We start from the raw sequence: 21,031 nt of genomic DNA on the forward strand, positions 1-21,031 counted from the left end.
TGTATTTGTGAGCTTTTCAATCACAAACAGCATAATTTATATGTTGGTTTCCCTGACAACATTAAGCTTAAACAAGGTCATGATCCTGTATCCGCTCAGTTGGAGCAAAGACTGGAATCATTTGTTCCGCATGTTAAATAGAAACATCATTGTTTCAGCTACAAGTGGAAGATAAAACTTAGATTGACTGATTTTTTAAAATGGTCTCAACCAGTCAATTTAACTAGGCCTATGCTTCCTTTGTCCGAACCTTTGTTGGCTTTGTAAAAGCTGACAATAACTGTGCTTTCCCTTTATGGTTGTCATAAATGTGAATGCATCCTAAAATGCATGGTATTCCACTATTTGTGATATTATATGTTCAGAATCAGGTAGTGTTTCTATTTTTTATAAGAAATTATTGTAGAAAATATTGTTAAATGATTTCTTTTATAATGCTCAGGAGTACAGTTATACATATTAAGACATCAATTTAGTATTTATTAAGCATCCAGCTTTGAATGCTGTGATGGTAATTAAAGAACTTCACACCTTAACCTACTGGTCTCTTATGCTCACTTTTTTCATCTATCATTTACTTGTTAATCAGCATCACAACAGTTAATAGGGGAAGAACATTGCAAGGCATGAAACAAGACACTGGATAGAATAATAATCTGTTTGTTTATTTTATATGCTAATGGTGTTGTGCTGTTTAATAGTTTAACATTACGTCACTGGGATAATTTGTGTCACCTAGAAAGCCAGTACTAAATTCTACACGTGACAAAAGTAAGAGGTGTTTTGACTGGGCACAGTCGAACTTTGGGACTGTACATATTAACTCAGTCACATTAATGTATGCGTGCGTTTATTGCAGTAAATTGAATTAGTTGTCCACAAACTCCAATTAGTTGTCCGCATTGTGCCATTTTTAGCGCGTGCCCTGTTGCCTCCCACGCTGAAATTATTCCTAAAAGTTGTTCCAAAAACAGGCATCTTCGTCTGTCGCAGCTGTTTGTGTGTGTGTGTGTGTGTGTGTGTGTGTGTGTGTACATTTGTTAAATGGCACAAATTTGATGCAGAGTCACATCTGCTGCAACCTTTGGCGCGCACGCAGGTGTCCTTCTAGCGCGCGTGCACGTGGAGAGCAGGCTGACGTCAGAAACGGGTGTGATTTGTGTGGTCATGTCCATCTGCTTATAAGTGAGCAATCGAGCAGCACGTCAGTCAGACGTCCACCCAGGCGGAGGACATCCAAAACCAGCAAAGATGTCTCACTCCTTGGCCCTCCTGTGCGTCCTAGGACTTATCGCCCTCTCCTCCGCCTGTTACATCCAGAACTGTCCCCGAGGGGGGAAGCGAGCGCTGTCAGAGACTGGAATCCGACAGGTGAGGACCAGCATCCTTGTGGGATCCCATCTTTCCCGTTTTATAGTTGTTTTGTATTACTTTGGAAGTTTTGCATTGAATTTTCCCAAGTTGCATTTGGGGATAATTTATTTGCTTAGCTAAAAAAAAAACAAAACAGTAGGCTATAATATGATTGAAATTGAAAAAATGTGGGAAACTGAATGTAAAAGAATTTTAGAGATCAAGAGAATTTTAAAAGATCAAATTTTCCATCAAAACTTTAGTGGGTTTAGATGTGTAAAGAAGCTCCCATAAGATAAGGCAAAAATAAACTAGAATGGGGAAACTTAACAGCATGTCAAGCAGCTGTCCTTAAAAGAGAAAGAAACTTAACATGTTATTTCTGGAATAGACACAAGTTTACAAACACAAAAATGTGACAAACATATTCAGGTTACTGAATTAAGATCAATGTGCAAATCATTCAACTGTATGTTTTCCAGTTTTTAAGAATCAGTGTTTCCACACTGTTTACGATACTGATGTTGTTTGAATGGCCGGGGAGAGAGGGAAAGCATCCTGACAGAAGATTTCTGCAGTCAAAAGTGAGTCTAATACGGGATAATGCCTTTAACACCCGTATCAAATTCACCTTCAGTGCATGTCATGTGGTCCTGGAGAAAGGGGCCGCTGCTTTGGCCCCAGTATCTGCTGCGGGGAGAGCTTCGGCTGCCTGCTGGGCTCCCCAGAAACAGCTCACTGTGTGGAGGAGAACTACCTGCTCACCCCCTGCCAGGCAGGAGGGAGACCATGTGGATCTGAGGGAGGACGCTGTGCCGCTTCAGGACTCTGCTGTAACTCAGGTACTGTGTCGTCAGATTGTGTCTCTGTGTCATATTAAGTCTGGTATAGTATGAACTAGACAGCAGCTACGTTGTGAATCCCTTTCTTTCCTTCTTCTCAGAGAGTTGTACAGTAGACTCTGACTGCCTGGGGGAGTCCGAGGCCTCAGATTCAGCCCACGGTTCTGTAGGGAGCTCGCCTGCAGAGCTGCTGCTCCGCCTGCTGCATGTGGCATCCAGAGGACAGGCTGAGTACTGATACCACGTCTGTAGAGGTCCCTCTTCTCCTCAGGGCGAATCCTCTATATGCCCTGAGATCCAAACCACGGAAACGCCAAGCCAGTCATCATTGTCTCTTAACCCCTGCTGCTGTGCTACTTCTGTACCTATAAGGACGTCATAGACAGAGAACTATCTTCAACTTGTTTACTGATTGGCTTCTTCTATTGAAATCTTTGGGTCGGTGAGTCATACTCACGGGTTTGAAGAGAGTAGATTGCATGTTGGATCCCTCCATAGAAATGTACATACTGTAAACAAACTTATATTCTGTATAAGGGGTTATGACACCTCAGAGCTCCAGTTCAACAATGTGTGAGTTATAGCAGAAAACTCTGTAAATAAGTTGGAGATTGATGGTTAAGGTTAACAGGTGAATGGAAATGCTTGACCAGTTACTGCTTGCTGTAGTAGAAATACTGTATATTGAAAATGGAAGAAATAATACAGAATGGATCACTGCCAAAAGCCTTCTGTTGTCTGTCCTCATTATTCCCAGTCTTAAAATAATTACACCTTTACCTTTATACACCTTACACATTTTGTATGCTAACAAAAACTTGTTTATCTCCTTCTCCTTTGTGTCAGTCGCCAAGAAAGTGATCGAGATTGAAAGGAATGCACCGTTACCCAACCGCAATAACTACTTCTGAGAAATGATTCTGTTGTAGTTAAATCAGTTTCGACCACGTGAACTTTCTCACTTAAACTTCTTTCACCTATTTTGAAAGGAAACAAGTTTTGCGTGGGTACCCATTAAGATTTTGTGTCAATACTGAGACCAATAGCAGGTCAACAAGAGACAACAAACGCTGGACTTTTTAAAGATTGGATGTTTAAATGTTGATTAAAAGATGTTTGATGGAAATCAGTTGTTCACTAATCCAGCACATGCACATGTTGTTGCACCAAGTACATATACTGGCAAGCACTGGAGTCTGTGCAGCCCTTTCATTGATTGTCTTCAAGAACACAACTTTCACTGTTGTGTATCAACACGCCTAATGTGCGTAGATGAAAGAAAGTTCATTCTAATCATGATATTGCTCTGTGTGTGATGATTGAAAGCTGATGTTCCTGCCAGAGCAGATGGCAGGTTGTCAGCAGTGTCTTTCAGATCCAGCTGGAACAGGATGTGGGACCTCCCATATTCTGACAGTTACCGTACCTGTTTTGAGGGATTCAATATTGTTGGGCATATACAAACAAATTTGTTCTAGTTTGACGGATGCATTTTCGGTTTCCCTATCCTGTAAAAATTCATCAATTTACACATTGTGAAATGGTTAACCTGTTGCAGCAGGTATGTGATTTGACAAATTACCACACATAAGGTAAAGATTTATCTTAAAGTCACACAGGTATTGGCCTAAAAATATTCACCAGTACTTGTACCCCTTAAAATCTTTAACCCAAGTAAAAATACCAAGCAAATCGTCCACAATTTAAATCAAGTACAAGAGTAAAAGTACTCCGATAAGAAAAAACAGTACTGATCATGGTAATTGTAGTAAAACATGTACAGTCATTAAGAAATGGGGGTCAAAGGTCACTGTAGGTACATCAGCATTTATTAATTCATAACATGTAAAAAATGTAATATTTTCAAATTGAAACACCCAAGTGGTATTAATGTTGTGGCTTATTGGTAATTATCTATGTAGTTCATAAATGATTTTACAGCAGACTCTGCTTGTTGCATGGAAAAGTAAATGTATTCCAGTTCTTTGGATTATAGCTGAATACTTGCAGAAATAACAACAATCTGTGCAAATGTTTGTCTTGTTGGTCTATCTGCATGACAGTCATTCTCAACCTGCACTGCTGACAGAGACCTGAGGGAAAGTATGCAACTTTAGGGCTTTAGAAGGGATTAAGCCTATAGTGTTACCCTGTCAAAAAGTAAAAAAGACTGTGATTGTGATTTGCAGGACAGATTTTCTCAAGACCGCTCTGGGGGCTCTGTCATTTCTGTAACAAGAAGTGTCAGTACAGAAGATGAGCTGAATCATGGACTGTACATGTACATCTGTGAGGCTTAGGTCATTATACTGAGCTGAATCATACTCTTCAACAATTTTCAACTTACTCACTGTGGCTTTAGTGTAGGTTGTAAATATCCATTAATGCTTTTAAACCTCGCTCTGACTTCCCTGTATTAAAATATTTCTCTCCTTCTAGCCGAAAAAGTTAGTTTTTTTTATCGTTAGGAGTTCAGTTGGTCATCTGGGGGAGCTCTGGAAAAGGAGGTTGACCATAATTACAAATGCCATAGTAAGATTGACAAGATAACGTGATCTGAATCTGAATATTCCTTCATCTGATGTCATTTGGAGGCATTTGTCAGCTAGAAGTCGAATGAGATATTTTAACATAGGGAAGTAGGAGGGATGTTTAATGGCATTTATGCACATGTACTACTCAAAATAGAACCAAAAGAAGCAAGGTCAAAATCAGGGAAGGTGTCCTTTTAAATTTCCATACCGCATGTTTGAATTAAAAAAATGGAAATACTTTGTTCACTATACTGTACACCACTTCCAGAATGATCCTAAAGTTGGTGTTCAGTGTCAAGTGAAGTCGTGGGCTTAGTGAGGGTTAAGGGTGCAGTGTGGCAGGAGCGGACAACACAAACATAACACAGACAACGATTTCACATGTTGGTTTTCACAGCTACATGACTTTCCCAGATTTAAGCAAACACACAAACTGTCACTTTGCCATTCGTGCTACCGTAAAAATGCCTCGGGGAACAGTTCGATTTTTCCATTCAATTAACTGTGTTGTTTTGTTTGCACGTAAGTTTAATTGCACAACATGTGTCAAGATTTTTTAAGTCACACCCAAACAGACAATGAAAAATGTTTCAACTGCTGAGCCATGGATTTCACACCATTAGGTCAAAATAACATTCTGGCCTGCATCCACACACATCACCTGAATGGATTCCTGATATAAATCAATACCAGTAGTTTTTTGTCCTACAAATATTTGAGGAATGTAGGATTGGACACATACAAGTCTGGCCATGCATACTTATTTGTCCTGTGATTTTTATATGAAACATGGCATATATTATTTGTTTGTTAAACTCAATCTACCATTTGATATTCAGATTACAGCCTATGCCCGGTGGTTGTAAAAGCCACCTGGCAAAAAAAAAAAAAAACAAAAAACCATGACCACATGTCTTAGTTTTTCACAGTTACTGCAATAAAGAAGGGGCATGATTAATGTTGGCCCGTAGGCACATATGTTTATGGTGTTGTAAATCACAGGTACGAGTATAACCTGCCTGCATGTTTGTACATGAATGTAAAGACAATTTTTTTTTTTTGGATGCTGGAAATTACCATAAGGAAACAAAAATTAATTAAAATAAAGATTGAGACCTATATCCTGGTGGTTGCATTTGCAGAGCTCTGACTGAGTATCCATCAGTCTAAAAAAAAAAAAACTTTGTCAAAGAAGAGGTTTTTAAACCTGTCAGAGCTTGTCTATGTAGAGTTTACCTGTAACACTCATCCAAAACCAAGTTTATCAAAGACATAAAAAGTAACATTAGTCTTTATAAATACCTCTTGTTCTTTGGTTTCAATTCATTTTGACTTTAAGTTTGTATGTTTTCAGTAGCATGGTGCATTCAAAAAGATGCTGGTTGTGCTCGAGCACATGGTGCACACACTTGTCTTTGTATGGGTGAAGGTGGGTGGGTGCAAAAGTTTGTGTGTTTGTGTGTGTGTGGTTCTTGCCCTTATTTAAGCAACAAGGACTAATTTTCCTCAGTCATTTGCTCTGCAGTCATGGATCTCAAAGTTGCATTTGTGATTGTCTGTCTGTGTGCTTTGGCCATCACTATAACTGAAGGTAAGACCCTCACAACTCATCAATACACACATTTAAGCAAAGGTGATGTTATAAAATTGTAAATAAAAGTGTTGACGCAGGTGCATGTTTTGGAGAAAGAGAGAATGTGAATATTGGTATATAGCCAGTTAAGTATTCATTCTTTTTTGTCCACCTGCTTTTCAAATTAGTTTCAGTTTGCCAGCTTTTAACTGATGCAAATTCTGCCAACCTGCAGTCACTACTGCACAATACAAACTCTCAGTACTGTTCATTCACTTCGAAATAAACCAAATTTCAAAACATGATTTGACTGTCAGTAACATTTGTATTCATTTCTTTCAACCTTCTCATCTTAATCTCATCTTGCAGCTGGAATTCCGGTCTGCTGCATGAGAACAAGGAAATTAAAAGAAATCCCTAAAGATATGTTGAAGAAAGTATACAAAATTGTCCCCCAGAAGAGCACAGGTGCCTGTGAAATCGATGCACTATTGTAAGTGGTTAAACTGAACAACGAGCCATAAATTTGCTGTCACTTATAATATATTTGGATTTCATTTGTTATCAACAACTGAAACAATTCTCTTTTGTTGTGGGTCCACAGACTGTACATGAAGAATGTGAAGAGGCCACTATGTCTTCATCCCAATTCTACACTGCAAAGGAGGGGACAACAAATGAACCTAAAGAAGTTTGTGAAATGAGAAGGTCTCATGAAATGTGTCTGTATATGATGTTGTACACTCTTTTTACGGTGGTGGAAAGCAACTAAGTACATTTTCTTAAAATGTAAAGGTTGACTCAAGTATTTCCATTTTATACTTCTCCGTGTTTTTATTTCACATTTCAGAGCGAAACACATTTTTCAGTTTTTTATTTCACTCCATTTATTTAGACATGTAGATATTAGGGACTCTGTCAGTACTAACAATCAGAAACCACCAACCAAAAGTGATAACATTATCATGATCATCACAGGGCAACACACCGCATGTTGAACCTTATGTTACAAATTTCTTAATGGATTTAGTAATAAATGTTTTATGTAAACTTTGATAACAATGTGGGGCCTTTAAAAATACCATAACTAAACACTGGAAATGTCATTTCAGAGCTTCAGAAAAAAATGAAAGTAAAATGGACCTGAACTGTCTTTGTTGGGTCTTGTCCTCTGAAGCTCAAAGCCCTGACCTCACTTCCTCATTTCTCATCACTAATCCCACAGAGGCAAGTTGTTACACAAAGGAAAGGCTGGAAAACCTTTTGGAACGCTTCATGGTTTTTCCACACACAATTATTACACACACATTTCAAGTGAGCAGAGAAAAAGAGGCGAGGAAGATAATCATGTTTACTAGAATGTCTTTTATTGAGAATTTTTAAATTTGTTTTGAAACATGTTTATATGTATCTCTTTATGTAAAAATTGTACGCAAATTCATTAAAACAATTAACATGTCACTTTCTGTTGTCAGTCTTTCAGTCTTTTAAAGTTGTAAACGTCACACTGTAAATTCACAGTAATTTTAAACTAACGCTGATCTATTATTATTACTTTCAACTACTTTCATAAAGTGTTTAAAAAAAAGCATATTGAGTGTTTGTTTTCTAACATTGTATGAAATGATGTATCAAATATAATTATCGGGTTGTGGTCCCAAAAATAGCTTTTCTGTTGCTTTAAATTCAACCGTTTGTGCGCTGTACCTTTAGAAAAAACTAGGCCTTTTACACAAATGTAGGCATAAACCACAAAAATTGGTGTTTTGGACTGGGAGCTGGCCACGTCTGGCATTCATCTTCATGCAGCAAATGATGCTTTCCACAATTCAACAGTTCTTGCTACCACTTACAGTTAAACAGTAAAACTCATCAATGATGCTGCTCAGCGGCAATTGGACCATTAATTTTCCAAGTCGGTACTCTTCTCAACCAAAATGTTTCTTCAGTTGTTCTTCAGCATTTCAGATGATGGGCGGAACATATGAGGTACCTCAGGCAGCTCCAGTTGCCTAAGTAGCACTTTCAGTATTGCCAAACTGCCCGAGAATAGCCACAGGCAGTACACTCATTATCTAGTGATTTTTGGATTTTGTGATATTTTATCAACCTGTGATAGACTAGTACCCCGTCTATGGCGTACCCTGCCTCTCGCCAAATGAAAGCTGGGTTTGGCTACATGTAGTGGGACTGGTGTACATATTAGATGGATGGATAATTCTTGAAAATCCAAAGTGCAATTGTGACAGTCAGGCAAAATATATGTTGATAACATGCCAAAATAAACTTTGTGAACAGTAATGCTCTGATTCACTTTTGTACTGAAAGTCACAAGCATCAAGCTACTAATCAGTTTAAGGCCTCAGGCATCACGTTGTTCTGGAAAACTCATCCTGTCAAAATTAATAATGCACCTCCAGCAATGACTGTTTTCTGCGTTTTGAATTTCTCTGGCTCTTAAACACACAAATGCTTTTGCATGTTCACTGAATCGACTCAAGTCAGAGCAGGTTTGTCCAGTGGCGGGTGGTAGAAATATTCTCAATGTAAAGAGATGCCAGCTTCTTACACCACATACCGGTGGTTTGAATTTCCACAATCAGAATGTATTTCAAAACAGCCTCCATAACATCAGCAAGAGTGTAATAAAATACAGCACAAAAAATTATTTATTTATTTGTTTGTTTTTTTGTTTAATGTGCTGTATTTTATTACACTCTTGCTGATCTATCTATCTATCTAACAGTGTCAGATGGGGCCACAGCAAATGATACCGTAACATACAAAAAACATGTCACAAATGTGCACTGCTGAACTCCTGACAACTTAATCTGTGCTCATAATTCTCCAATCTCAGACTCATTTGCGCTCAAACTGACAAAAGAGTTTGGCTTTGGTTCACTGCCTCCAAGGGCAACGTGCAAATACTGATACTAATAGTAGTTGAAGTTAAAATGTGTAAAAAGTGAGGAAAACCGTGGTACTGTAGCTCCTGTAGAATATAAAGGAGCAGACTTCCCCCGCTGAAACAGTAACGCACAGGGACAAACTGTGCTCGTTGTTACCTGCAGATCTGTTTGAAGTGTGTTCTTTCACACAAGCCTGATACAATGGCGCCCTCTATTGAAAACACAGCAGCTGGAAATGGGTGTGTTAAGACAACGTCAGGGCTTTTCCCCGACATTTAATGTAAACTTCTCTCCTGCAGGTTCCTCGCGTCTGATTTAGGTGGAATAATAATCATTAATGGTCTAGTAATGTACTTGGCAAAGCTATAAGAGAATCCATGCAAATCTGAACCACACTGTGATTTCAAAACTTCCTTCTTACGGAGTTTCACTTTGTAATTATCTGAAAAATCCTGAAGGTTTTTTTGTTCAAAACTTGAATCCAGCAAAGATCTACAATTATCAACATACAATCAGATATTAAGCTCTATTAATTAATGAATAAAGGTCATGTAAAATAGTCAACCTTCCAGAGCAAAGTGTTTCCTTAACAAAATATTTTTAACTTATGCAACATCTCAGTAGCATTAGGACTTTTTTCCACACAGCAAATTAAAACCTTGCAAAATACATTTTAAAAAAGCTGTTTGGGTGCAGCAAAAACATAAATCTGTGTTTATGGGTTTATAATGTTTTTTTTTTGCCTGCACGTTTGACTCTGTGTGTTAACAGAACATCATCCAAAGGTGAACAGAGCCTGCTGTACAATGTCACTAAATTATTCAAATATCTAATTAAGAAATAAAAAAATACAGTGATACAGCAGTTGTAATGCAGTTAATTCCCTTTTTTTATCTTTAACAAAGAAAGGCAGAGTGCCTGGATAAAATGTGAGCCAACGCATGCAAATATACTGGGCCACAGAGCTGCATACTGTATATTTACATACCGTGTTTGAGGTTGTTGTTATGTCACTGACTCGAGAACACAATGTGATAGGAACACATAAGTTTGACTTGCTAAATAAATGTAATAAAAGCCACACATGTCTGCAACCGTAATCTAAAACTCAGTTCTGTAGAAACTTGACTTTGTTTTAAAATTCAACCAAAACTCCAACCAGACATTATTTGTAGATGTCAGATCCAATGCGACTCTGAGCGTTACACCCCTCCCTGCCAGCAGCAGTGGAATGGCTGTAGTTTAGCTGTGCACCTAGCGCCACCTGAACCTCATTAACATTTCAGACACATACTAATGCTGATTTCTTTAAACGGACCCTTAGAGCCATCTTCTAAAGCAAGTACTCTTACTTTGAAACCACATGATGACTTAATCGACCAACATCCCTGTGTACAATGTGGACTGAGGATCTTTTACTTGTAATAGTGTTTGCACAGCTTTGTACTCCAGAAACAATCCTCCACCAATGAAATGTCGCCAAATGTGCTTTATTTCGAAATCATATGATTGTGGATTGTCTTTCTAAGAAGTAATGCTGAATGAAGCCACATTGTTAGTTTATTTCTTTATTAATGTGCTCTTCTTGGCAGGAACACTGAAGCACTGTACTCCAGGACCCGGAGTGAGGACAGCCCCCCGCCCCCGCCCCCGCCCCCTTTTTTCCTGTGCGGTCGACAGGAAGCAGGTAGCACTCCGAGCTACGCGCTGCTTTTTAAAGTAAAACGTCCTAATAGTGTCCGACGATGCCCGCCAAAGCCTGTCAGGACGCCACTGAGGACTCCGGGCTGCTGAAGCTCCTCTCTGCTCTATTTTACGCCGGCAGCTCGTTTCTCATTACGGTGGTGAATAAAACCGTGCTGACCAGTTTCAGGTAGGTCCAGTTTCTGCTCTGTTTCGCTTTCACCCATAGTGAGAAAGCTGCCCCCAGCTGATCGGCTGATACTTCACGTAACTTGGAATTTACTGAAGCGATCACCAATGCAAAAATGCTACGGTTGTCTATAGGTGTAAAGAGCGGAGAGGAAATACAGATCTTTTTTGTTTTGTTTTGTTTGTTTGTTTGTTTGTTTGTTTTGCAGTCTGTCACTGTCACGCGTCCATTCATATTTAACAGAGCTGTCAGAATTTCCTGAATGGCTGTTGAAGTGATGAAACCATTATACTTTCAGCAGAATAAGCAAAAAAGCTTCTTCTTTTTTTGTATTCGTCACTCTACATTAGGCATTCTTCTCTTTTACAGTGAGGAAAACGATGACTTAAGTTAAAAGTGAGCTTAAGAGTAAAAACATAAGTTTCTGACATGTATTTTACGTTTTAAAAAAATGCTCAACTTCATTTAAGGATCTAGTGAATTTGTAGTTAAAGTGACTGGAATACAATTAAAACATCTTCCGCTGTTACAAAACACTGTTAAACCATTAACCTATTCTTTTATGTGTTTGCTTTGCAGGTTTCCCTCCTACATGTGCCTGGGAATTGGCCAGGTAAGTTGCCCAGCTGTGGATATTTCTTTCCCTCCTATGTTTCTGTTTGCACATGGCCACTTTGGTTCTTTCAGATGTTTGCCACTCTTGTTGTCCTTTATGCTGCAAAAAAGAGCAAAGCAGTGCAGTTTCAAGATTTTGACAAAAGTATTCTTTTAAAAGTAAGCATTTTCAAAATCTATTCATTTCATTATCATCACTTACTTTGATTTAATTGCGTTATTGTCCAAAACGTGCCTCTGTTTTCTTGCCAGATTTTCCCTCTGCCATTGCTGTATGTGGGAAACCATGTAACAGGACTGGCAAGCACCAAAAAACTCAGGTTTAAAATGTTTGGCCATTATATGATTTAGCAGGTTGTGATCTTTAAGTTTCCTAGTGCTTATACATGTTGTCATCCCTAAAATGTGTCTTTTACAGTTTACCCATGTTTACAGTATTACGGAAATTCACCATACTGATGACAATGATTTTGGAAGTATATATATTAAGGTAAGAAGGACTTAATATTTTATTGTTAAACCTTTGAAACTTGTCAAATACTACAGTTGATCCCACCTCATAAGTTTATCAGTAAACTGAAATAAGATCGTAGGGGAGAGGGAGAAGGCAGATTTATTAAAACGAAACTCATTTCCTGTCCTTATTTTATTCTTTGAGATTTAGTTATCATTCTTACTACTTTTTTCTTTTCAGAAAATCATTTTCAAAACAGCTTGTGTACAGTGTTGCGGCCATAGTCCTTGGTGCCATGGTTGCTGCTAGGTATGGGGGGTTTTCAAGTAAAAACACTGATTTGTAGTTGTTTATTGATTGCATACAGTAAGAACTGAACTATTGCCTTCATATTTTCCTCTCCTCTAGTTCTGACTTGGCCTTTGACATGGAGGGGTACATATTCATCTTGCTCAATGATGCCTTCACTGCCACCAGCAACGTGTACACCAAGAAGAAAGTTGGCACTGAGGTGACACTTCCCTGCACACAAATCCAAACTGTTTTTCTGGATTTTACTAGTAGTTTAATGTCTGGACACATTTGGTTAAGAGCTTTAAAAGTTGAGCTTTTCTCAGCCCTACATTGTATTGAATAATTTTTGCTTTTTTGCTGAGAAACATTATATAGTGTATGTTATACAATAGTACCAAAATGTTCTGAGAAAGTTAGATTAGATTTTTTAATTAAGCTTTCTGAAGCAATGGTTTGGTTTTCTCAGCCACTCTTTCAGTAAACTGGATCCTGAACGCACCAGGATTACATCTCACTTGTATACAGTTGTAGACAGAGCAGCAATACAGTACAGCTAAAAAATGTAGGAAATATGCTCACAGCACTGAAAATTTAAAAAGCTTCTTTCCGCTCAAGTGATGAGTACTCAGTGTGACCTCCTCCAAAAATAGAACTGGAAGACAAAGAAAATGGTCAAAACCTGACGATAAGTTTTTCTTGAACCGATGAAGCATCTAGCAGATTAATCAAGATGGCAACTTGAACATTCAGTCGGAAGAAGCCTGATCAGAAATGGCCTTGGACAAGTGACAGCAGCAGCAAAGAAAACAAGGAGAACAGGGGGGAAACAGTTATGATTTTTTTTTTTTTTGTGTGTGTGTCTTTACTGAACCCATTAAACTAACAAAGCGATGGCGGAAAAAATTAGGGTAACACTAGGTCTCTGATGTCATTAATGGGTTAGTCAATGGGTTGGAGTAATGTCATAGATATTGATATGTCCACAATTAGACACATTGTCTTTAAATAGAAACAATTTGGTTGTGTACCTACTCTCTAAAGAAGTGGGTGGACAGACAATGTCACTCCAAAGAAACAATGCAACAGTGAGGTGTTGAAGAGTTTATGGGAGTTAGTTACTGAACTAGCATGGTTTCCATGATATGACACTAAACACCTTTTTGACAAAACCACCTTGACACTCCACAACTATGGGAAAAATTATTTGCGGCCAGATGAAACAAATGTAAAATGGTATGTCTGGGAAGAACACAGCACTATGTATGGCATGAAAAGACAACTGCATACCACCATGAAAACGACAAGGGAATACAGTGGAGCAAGCGTCGTAATTTGGGGCTGCTTTGCTGCCTCTGGACCTGGATGACTTGTCCTTGTGGACGGAAAAAATGAATTCTCAAGTTTATCATGGTACCCTACAGGATAGTGTCAGGGCTTTGGCCACAAAGTCCAATCAGAGCTAGTTATAAAAACACTGTTGCCATTTCCGTTTTCAACTATCACTGTGTACGTATAATGGGAATGCTCAGTAATGATATTGAAGATCACATCTTTATATTTTCATCAGACATTTAGAAATGGTGTTTGTTGATATTGGTGACTTTGATAAAGATCGGATTACATTTCATTACCCATTTATGCAGAAAACTAGGAAATTTCAAATAGTGTCATTTTTTTTTTTCTTGCCCCTGTATGTGACTGTGATTTGCTCACATTACATATAATTTTGTCATCTTTTTGTTTAGGGCCTTGGAAAGTATGGTGTCTTATTTTATAATGCACTATTCATCATCGTCCCCACTATCTTGGCAAGCGCATTTACTGGAGATTTAAACGAGGTACACTCACTTATTATAATCTAGTGGTGCCCAAACATGAAAGCTTTTCCTATCTGACCTTCTTCTATGTTCTGATCCACAGGCTGTCAGATTTGAGGACTGGGTTAAAGCCACATTCATTTTTTGTTTTCTTATGTCCTGCTTCATGGGGTATGTAACTGTAATTCTGTTCAACACCTTGGGTTACTGTCACAACTTTGTGGCAACTGTATCAAGCTACCCAGTTTATTAAGAGTCAGTTGTGTTTTATCAGGTTTGTGTTGATGTATTCCATAGTCCTGTGCAGCTATTATAACTCAGCACTAACTACAACAGTAGTGGGGGCAATAAAGGTAAGAATACAGACATAAGAATTGTATTCTTGGGCTTGAAACTAGTACATGTCTTTGTCAAACTTGTGTAACAATAAAACTTTTCTTCAGAATATTGCAGTAGCTTATGTTGGCATCTTTGTGGGTGGAGACTACCTGTTCTCCTGGACCAACTTCATAGGTCTCAGTATTTGGTAAGCATTCTTTTCCACTATTTACATATATATTTTTTAAATTACATATTGGATTATTTTTAAAAATTTTTTGACTGACTACTTGAAAGTTATGAACCCATCTACAGCTGAAAATGTTACATATGTAACATTTCTTCTAATGTATGTACACGTTTTGTTATTTAAGAGATTTCACTTCCAATCTGTACAAAACAAATGTCTACAATGACATGAACTAACAGTTATTGTCTTGGTGCACACATGAATAGTCACTCTGTTGCTAGTGCTTAGGTGCTAATCAATTCTTTCATTTCTTTTACCTTTATTCTCCAGCATGACAGGAGGACTAGTTTACTCATATCTCACCTTTAACAACAAATCATCTGGAAGTAACACAGAAGGAGCACCAGAGCTGAAGATTCACATTATACAAGATTCAATCAAGAAATACTCTCTCAAATAAATGGCCAAAGTTTTACTTTTGACCACTTGGTGGCACTGCTCAGCTTCATATTGGAGCATTATGCTGCTTCCACTTTAATTTTTATATTTATTTTAAATCAATGACTTGATTTCCCTGGATACATTACTGGTGCTATCCATATGATTTCCACTACTAAATCATGAATGAATAAATTGACATGAAGGCCACATAAATTCTGGGTCAGGTTCAGTGAATGTTTATTGAAGACCAACAATTAGATAACAGCATGGACAGCCTGTCAGAGAACACGTGTAATAAAATGTCTACCAAGCAAGCGGGATCACTCTATACGTGTCACAAATGTGAAAACTGTTGAAAACTTGTTAGCAGAGGGGAAACACTGAAACTAAAACTCAACTTCAAAAAGCTCTTTGTAAATTGTGCACACTCAATAGTCTAACAAACACTGTGTATATATTAAATGCCATAATCATTTTTTTTTTAAATCAGGGGTTACAAATGATTGAAAATATACTATAATTGGGTACATTAAATCACTTGGTATCAACATTTAACTTGCTTCCAGTTTCACTTTAAATCCATGAGGGTAATTTGTACTTACAAAAAGATTCACACATCACATATAGTGAGAGGTGCGGGTTTCCCCAAAAACAACCAGATGCAAGGTAGTTATGAGAGGCAATGTACAGTGTTGAAGGATGTAGTGTTGCTTTAAAGACACAAAAAATAAAAAGCCATTTAGTATTAAATAAACAAACAACGGGCCACATTAGTAACATCAACTTCAGTGCATTGCAAGCTTAACCCAAGACCTTATGGTGTGTGCATTTAAGTGCTTCATCAAAATCAACAGATTGTGACGGACTTCAAATATTTATAATATAAGTCAGTGTTTTCCCTTTATACATTACTTGGTTCCAACCCTTGCACACTTTAGAACAAAATTTTACCTAAAAAATATATGTGGTGAAATAAATCTCATATTTACATTTTGAAACTAAAGATGCACCACATGCTGGATCATAACTGGTCTGCCACCTCTTAATGTAAAAGGTCTCTGGCATCTGTTGTAAGGGTTGGAAAGCATTTAGTCAGCTGGTTTTATTCACATTTCTTAGAGATAAAGATAATATCAGCTACCTGGACCCTTAAATACTGTATTAAATCAATTGTGTCCAGATGATAGTCAACTATTCGAATGTATTGGTCCTGCAATTGTCTAGCTTTGTCAGGCAGATTTGTAATGTGTTCATGCTGAAAAAAGTGGCAGTTTTAGGAAAAGCCTGCGTTTGACCAAATGTCTGGATTAGGCTTGCAACCATCACCTCTCATTTACATCTAAAATGTCAAATGTCAGACTGGCCCAGCTCCAATGACTTCTTGGTCAAATTTCATTCGCCTTTGCTCATCACTTCTCAGACTTTTTTTTTTAAATTGGTGATGCAAAAACTATCTGAACCCTTCTCAGTCCATTTCTACCACCATTTCTGCCATCAGTGGCAGTGAAAATTGTCCTTAAAACATAGGAGGTGAAACAAGGGAGAATGGTGAGAAGCCATTACAGTCGGAATGCAACTTAACATTTCCTATGTTTGACCACACCCTGAATCATTCTGTCCATCTGAGCTTAATCCATATATACATCAGTCATACACTCTTCTACACTCATAATATACTTAAAAAACTCGTTACCATCAAAGTGCAAACAACACAATTTAACATAACAGGTACTTTCGTTGCCTTTAGAAGGCAAAAGAAAGACACATTCTTCATATAGTCAAATCTACAATTATAGCAGCCTAAAAAGATAAAATAAAAGCTGAATAAGGTGCTTAACTTGTGCCTTCCTGGTGCTGGGAGGTGGGGGGTGGGGGGGTAGATGATGCTGTGCATGGATCCAAGGCCAATTTAGTTCTCTGGTACTCTGGTTTTACAAGTTGATAGAATGAACTAAACTAGTTTCTGATCTGTGTTTCCAAACAACTTTTAGTTACAGCACATTATTCAGGAGAGCGAGGTGAGAGGGGGAATATGGGGAGCAATGGGAACCCAGGATCAGGAAGTGGGTTGGTAGATGTTCAGGCAGCCAGGTTGTTGGCCAGCTCGATGAGAGCCAGAGCACCATGGAGACGCTCCCTTTGCTCCTGGAGACGGCGTTTGGCAGCTCCTCCCTGGCTCCCCTTCTCTTCTTCTGTGATATCTTCTTCTTCGCCATTCTCTTCATCCGACTGGAGAAACTCCATTGGATCCTGCTGTTCTTGGTCCTCTGCTCTTGCCTTGCCCTGTGGCTTCACCTTGGTGGTAGTAGGAGCACGCTGCTCACGGGTTCGCCAGTATCTGCAAGGACAAAAAACCCCAACAAAACAGTGTATAAATCCAAACTGAAAGCAAACAAGTGTTGTTGAGTGGAACCGTATGTGCACTCCAGTGTATTCTCTTACTTTGCCAGCCACTCTGCCACAGCCTTGTTGTCCACAGACTGGGCCTTCCCCAAGCCCTCCTTTGGTTCCTCCCTCTTCAGTCGTGAGAAAGGATGCTTGGGGCAGTGACGGTTAGCATGTGTGAATCGATTGCCGCACCCTGTAGAAAAAGCCACACTTCTCGGTTAAACATTTTTTTCAGAACAGCCAAAATGTGTAATGCATGAACCTTTGTTGTTACTACAACACAGTGAAGCGTTGCAATAAGAATGATTCACTACCTGAATCAGAGTTTTATTTTTTTGCGCTTGTGTATTTATAGTACACATTCAGTTACATTGGCCAGCTTGTGTTGTTCAGGTACTTTCCTAATTTATGTAATATAGTTAAATGCTCCAGTCAGTTATACCAACTAAGGCACATTGGAAAGTACCTAGAAGTGCCTCAAAAAAAAAAAAAATAAATAAATAAATAAAAATAAATAAAATAAAAAGTCACAAAATGATGTTGTTTGCTAAAACACAGTATTTGGACATTTTTCTAAAGTCTGCATTTCAAACCAACCTTTCTCAGAGCAAACAAAAGGTTTTTCCCCAGTGTGTAACCGCTGGTGTGTCTTCAGCTGACCACTCTGGACAAATGCCTTCCCGCAATTTGGGTAGTCACACAGATATGGCCTCTCTCCTGAAAGTTAAAACATATTTGTTTAGGAGCAGCACCATCTTGTTAATACCCTAATAGTTATTACAGCTGCTTATGACACACCCATAATTTGTAATTGCAAACACAATAACGTCTTCAAATTCAGAATAGGGAAGTCAAAATAATAGTAAAGCTTCTTGTTGTTTAGCATGTTCATCAGCTTGGTTGTTGTTTACGGTAGTGTGGAAAAGGACAATGCTTTTTCTCTCACCTGTGTGTGTCCTCTTATGAGCTTGTAAAGACTTCTCTCTGGGAAACACTCGGTTGCATATGTTACAGCGGATTCGGCTGGATGATGTCTCCCCCTCATTTATCAGCTCCCGGACAGTGTCTGCTCTTGGACGTCCTCGGCGAATACCATCCTGACAGCAAAAATATACTGCTTTTTCAATGGCTATAGACTAATTTTCCTACTGGTAGAATAGTGACTATAAGTGGATCCACAGCCTAATCTGACTGATTAATAGAAATTCCCTCATTTTTAGTGTAGTTTAATTTAAATGGACACACCCTGTAAATACTATTTTAACATGCATCTATGCTTCTTGTAGAGAAATAACTTACTCTGTGCACATTAGTTTTGCCAGTGATTGGATATAGTATATATGTAAGATCATGTCGACTATATTTGATCATGCCGTGGATGAGCTCACGTGTTACATACTGGCACGTTTGTTCATTATAATTCATTCACATCCGGTTACATTTTTGGCGCGCTATAACGTCATGTATGAGCAGCTGCTCCAGATTCAGGAAGTAAGTGGGGTTTAAAATCCACTATGGCACACCCTAATGCGCGGGCGTTTTTTTTAAATGACTATCAACTGCATTATTAAAACAGAGTCTAAACATAATTTCGTGGCTCTGTGTAATCCTTTTTTTAAACAAATTAACAGTAACTGATGTCTACAGTGTATTAATATTCAACGACTTAGGTTGGAATAGTCAATCAGCGTGCATGTGCTCACTCTTCTCAGGTTTAATGTTATTAAGAGAGGTTCTAAATAGTAATGTACATTTTTATATAATATAACTTATTATTAGATGTACTTTGCAGTGATTTAAGCAGCCTCAAAGTATTAAAGAGTCATTAAAGCCTTTTAATACTGCTTTGTGTGCAATGCTAACGTTACTTCAATTCCATTTCAAGTATGCTGTATCATAACTATTAGATCTAGCATTCTACCTTGATCTGATCAGGTGATGGAGCCGTGTCTGCTTCTCTGACTGTCTGGGTCCCGGTGGGGGACGACGACCCGCTCATTGAGCCCGGGCTCAGAGTCACATTGTGGGCGTTCTCCCCCCATTTCCACGGGTAGACCATGAAGTCGCTAAAGCCGGGGCTTGTCGGTGTAAGGGCATCCGTTTTTCTTGGTTTGATCGGAGTAGTCTTGATGACCGACACCAAAACTCTTTTAGGAGAGTCATCGCAAAAAATAACGTGCGGGTGCTTGTTATCGGCCATGGTATGTCTTTAAGAATCCCGGCGTCAGTTGTTAACTCAAGCACAAAACGAAAAAAGTTCTCAATGTAATAAGTAATTACAAATGTAACTGGTAAAACATATAAATGGTGCGCCTTTTCAATCTGGCGTGAATAGTTCCTTCATTTCCAAAGAGGAATAAGAAAAAAGCAATCTCGCTTCCGTTCTTTGCTGCAAAGTATCCTTAGACGTTACAGTCAGATATGAATATGAAGAACAGAGACCTTTTTGTCTCAGCGGGTCGCCTGAACTGACTATGTGCGCCCACAGGAGTGTCGTCCCGCGTTGCAAAATCGCGCCTGAGCAGCTGACAGACCAATCACCTGCAAAAATCCAATGTCACGTGTCCTAAGTAGCCAATAGGAGCAGATATATAGAGTACGCTGGTAAACCAAAGGCCAATAACGCGCACAGGGATCCTTCACGTATGCAATGATTGGTCAACACTTTTTCGTCCAATGGGATTTAAACACTTGCCGAGCTATGCACGCTGACATCAAGAGTGCCCAATGAAGACGAGCGAAAGTACGTTGGGTTATGACGCAGCCAATCAGAGTGAAGGGCGGTTAATTTTACAGTGCGGACGAGCAGATGGTTCATTCCCGCGCTAAGGAGTCTGTTTATGTTATTACATTTTTTTGGTCAATTTAAAGGGAAAGGAAACGGTGGCTCACAGGCGCCAAAGTTGGGTAATCACTTTGTGGCGGAAGTACTTGAACAAAGGGTGTACTGTGTGGGAGAAACAGAACTATGAACTAAACGTTACTTGAAAGTTTGCTTGCATAAAATCGGAGTAATGTGGGGGAAAATGCATTTTAACTATTACCATTCACTGTTTCAAGTAAAATCCACCTAAACAGTCATTATGCAGAAGGGGGACTTTCCTTGCCTCTGCCCACAATAAAAAAACAAATACCACAAGGTGTCCCCACAGATGAGAAAACTTGATAAAAGTACAATAGAACCACAGTAGAACATGGGCACGTGGACAGACTCGGTAAGTATTTACCCCAAAAGCCTCCACTAATATCAGCGACTCCCTTTACATGGACTTAAAAAAAAACAGGTTACTCAGATAAATCAGCTTTCTCAGGTCATCGAGGAACAGACTTTTACATGAAATTAAGAAACCTGGTTACTGGAAATCTATGTATGCATGCATCAGATGAGTAATTGCATTTCTCTTCCAACTCAGACTTATTTTAAACATGC

At 38.6% G+C, this 21,031-nt stretch overlaps 3 protein-coding genes across 4 annotated transcripts; 2 read left to right on the top strand and 1 right to left on the bottom strand.

Annotated features, from left to right (window-relative positions):
* Positions 1-1,200: 1,200 nt before the first annotated feature.
* On the top strand, positions 1,201-2,924 carry avp (arginine vasopressin). The gene is made up of 3 exons (XM_067521917.1): positions 1,201-1,371; positions 1,991-2,195; positions 2,297-2,924. The coding sequence occupies exons 1-3, from the start codon at positions 1,252-1,254 to the stop codon at positions 2,431-2,433; spliced, it is 462 nt and encodes a 153-aa protein (XP_067378018.1). The 5' UTR covers positions 1,201-1,251; the 3' UTR covers positions 2,434-2,924.
* A 7,745-nt stretch (positions 2,925-10,669) lies between these two features.
* On the top strand, positions 10,670-15,426 carry slc35d2 (solute carrier family 35 member D2). 2 transcript variants are annotated; one of them, XM_067522601.1, is made up of 12 exons: positions 10,671-11,084; positions 11,664-11,697; positions 11,772-11,858; positions 11,952-12,019; positions 12,118-12,189; positions 12,394-12,462; positions 12,562-12,664; positions 14,193-14,285; positions 14,368-14,435; positions 14,539-14,617; positions 14,708-14,790; positions 15,103-15,426. In XM_067522601.1, the coding sequence occupies exons 1-12, from the start codon at positions 10,957-10,959 to the stop codon at positions 15,230-15,232; spliced, it is 1,014 nt and encodes a 337-aa protein (XP_067378702.1). In that variant the 5' UTR covers positions 10,671-10,956; the 3' UTR covers positions 15,233-15,426. The 2 variants fall into 2 exon arrangements, with proteins under 2 accessions (XP_067378703.1, XP_067378702.1); XM_067522602.1 differs by lacking the exon at positions 11,772-11,858 and having other exon boundaries at positions 10,670-11,084.
* On the bottom strand, positions 15,427-20,085 carry znf367 (zinc finger protein 367). Its single transcript, XM_067522603.1, has 5 exons — positions 19,523-20,085; positions 18,548-18,698; positions 18,199-18,318; positions 17,656-17,794; positions 15,427-17,551 (listed from the first exon to the last, which is right to left on the bottom strand). The coding sequence occupies exons 1-5, from the start codon at positions 19,799-19,801 to the stop codon at positions 17,293-17,295; spliced, it is 948 nt and encodes a 315-aa protein (XP_067378704.1). The 5' UTR covers positions 19,802-20,085; the 3' UTR covers positions 15,427-17,292.
* Between the last annotated feature and the right edge of the window lie 946 nt (positions 20,086-21,031).

The sequence above is a fragment of the Channa argus genome, chromosome 11, assembly GCF_033026475.1.
Source record: "Channa argus isolate prfri chromosome 11, Channa argus male v1.0, whole genome shotgun sequence".
In the NCBI taxonomy this organism is placed as follows: Eukaryota; Metazoa; Chordata; class Actinopteri; order Anabantiformes; family Channidae; genus Channa; species Channa argus.

Excerpts from the sequence above, each read along its gene's own strand:
- slc35d2 (XM_067522601.1), top strand. The coding sequence starts at position 10,957 with ATGCCCGCCAAAGCCTGTCAGGACGCCACTGAGGACTCCGGGCTGCTG. Across the intron at positions 11,859-11,951 it reads ACAAAAGTATTCTTTTAAAA|ATTTTCCCTCTGCCATTGCT; the intron begins GTAAGCATTTTC and ends TTTTCTTGCCAG. Across the intron at positions 12,190-12,393 it reads TTGGAAGTATATATATTAAG|AAAATCATTTTCAAAACAGC; the intron begins GTAAGAAGGACT and ends TTTTCTTTTCAG.
- avp (XM_067521917.1), top strand. The coding sequence starts at position 1,252 with ATGTCTCACTCCTTGGCCCTCCTGTGCGTCCTAGGACTTATCGCCCTC. Across the intron at positions 1,372-1,990 it reads CAGAGACTGGAATCCGACAG|TGCATGTCATGTGGTCCTGG; the intron begins GTGAGGACCAGC and ends ATTCACCTTCAG. Across the intron at positions 2,196-2,296 it reads AGGACTCTGCTGTAACTCAG|AGAGTTGTACAGTAGACTCT; the intron begins GTACTGTGTCGT and ends CCTTCTTCTCAG.
- znf367 (XM_067522603.1), bottom strand. The coding sequence starts at position 19,801 with ATGGCCGATAACAAGCACCCGCACGTTATTTTTTGCGATGACTCTCCT. Across the intron at positions 18,319-18,547 it reads TCATAAGAGGACACACACAG|GAGAGAGGCCATATCTGTGT; the intron begins GTGAGAGAAAAA and ends TTTAACTTTCAG. Across the intron at positions 17,795-18,198 it reads TTTTGTTTGCTCTGAGAAAG|GGTGCGGCAATCGATTCACA; the intron begins GTTGGTTTGAAA and ends CTTTTTCTACAG.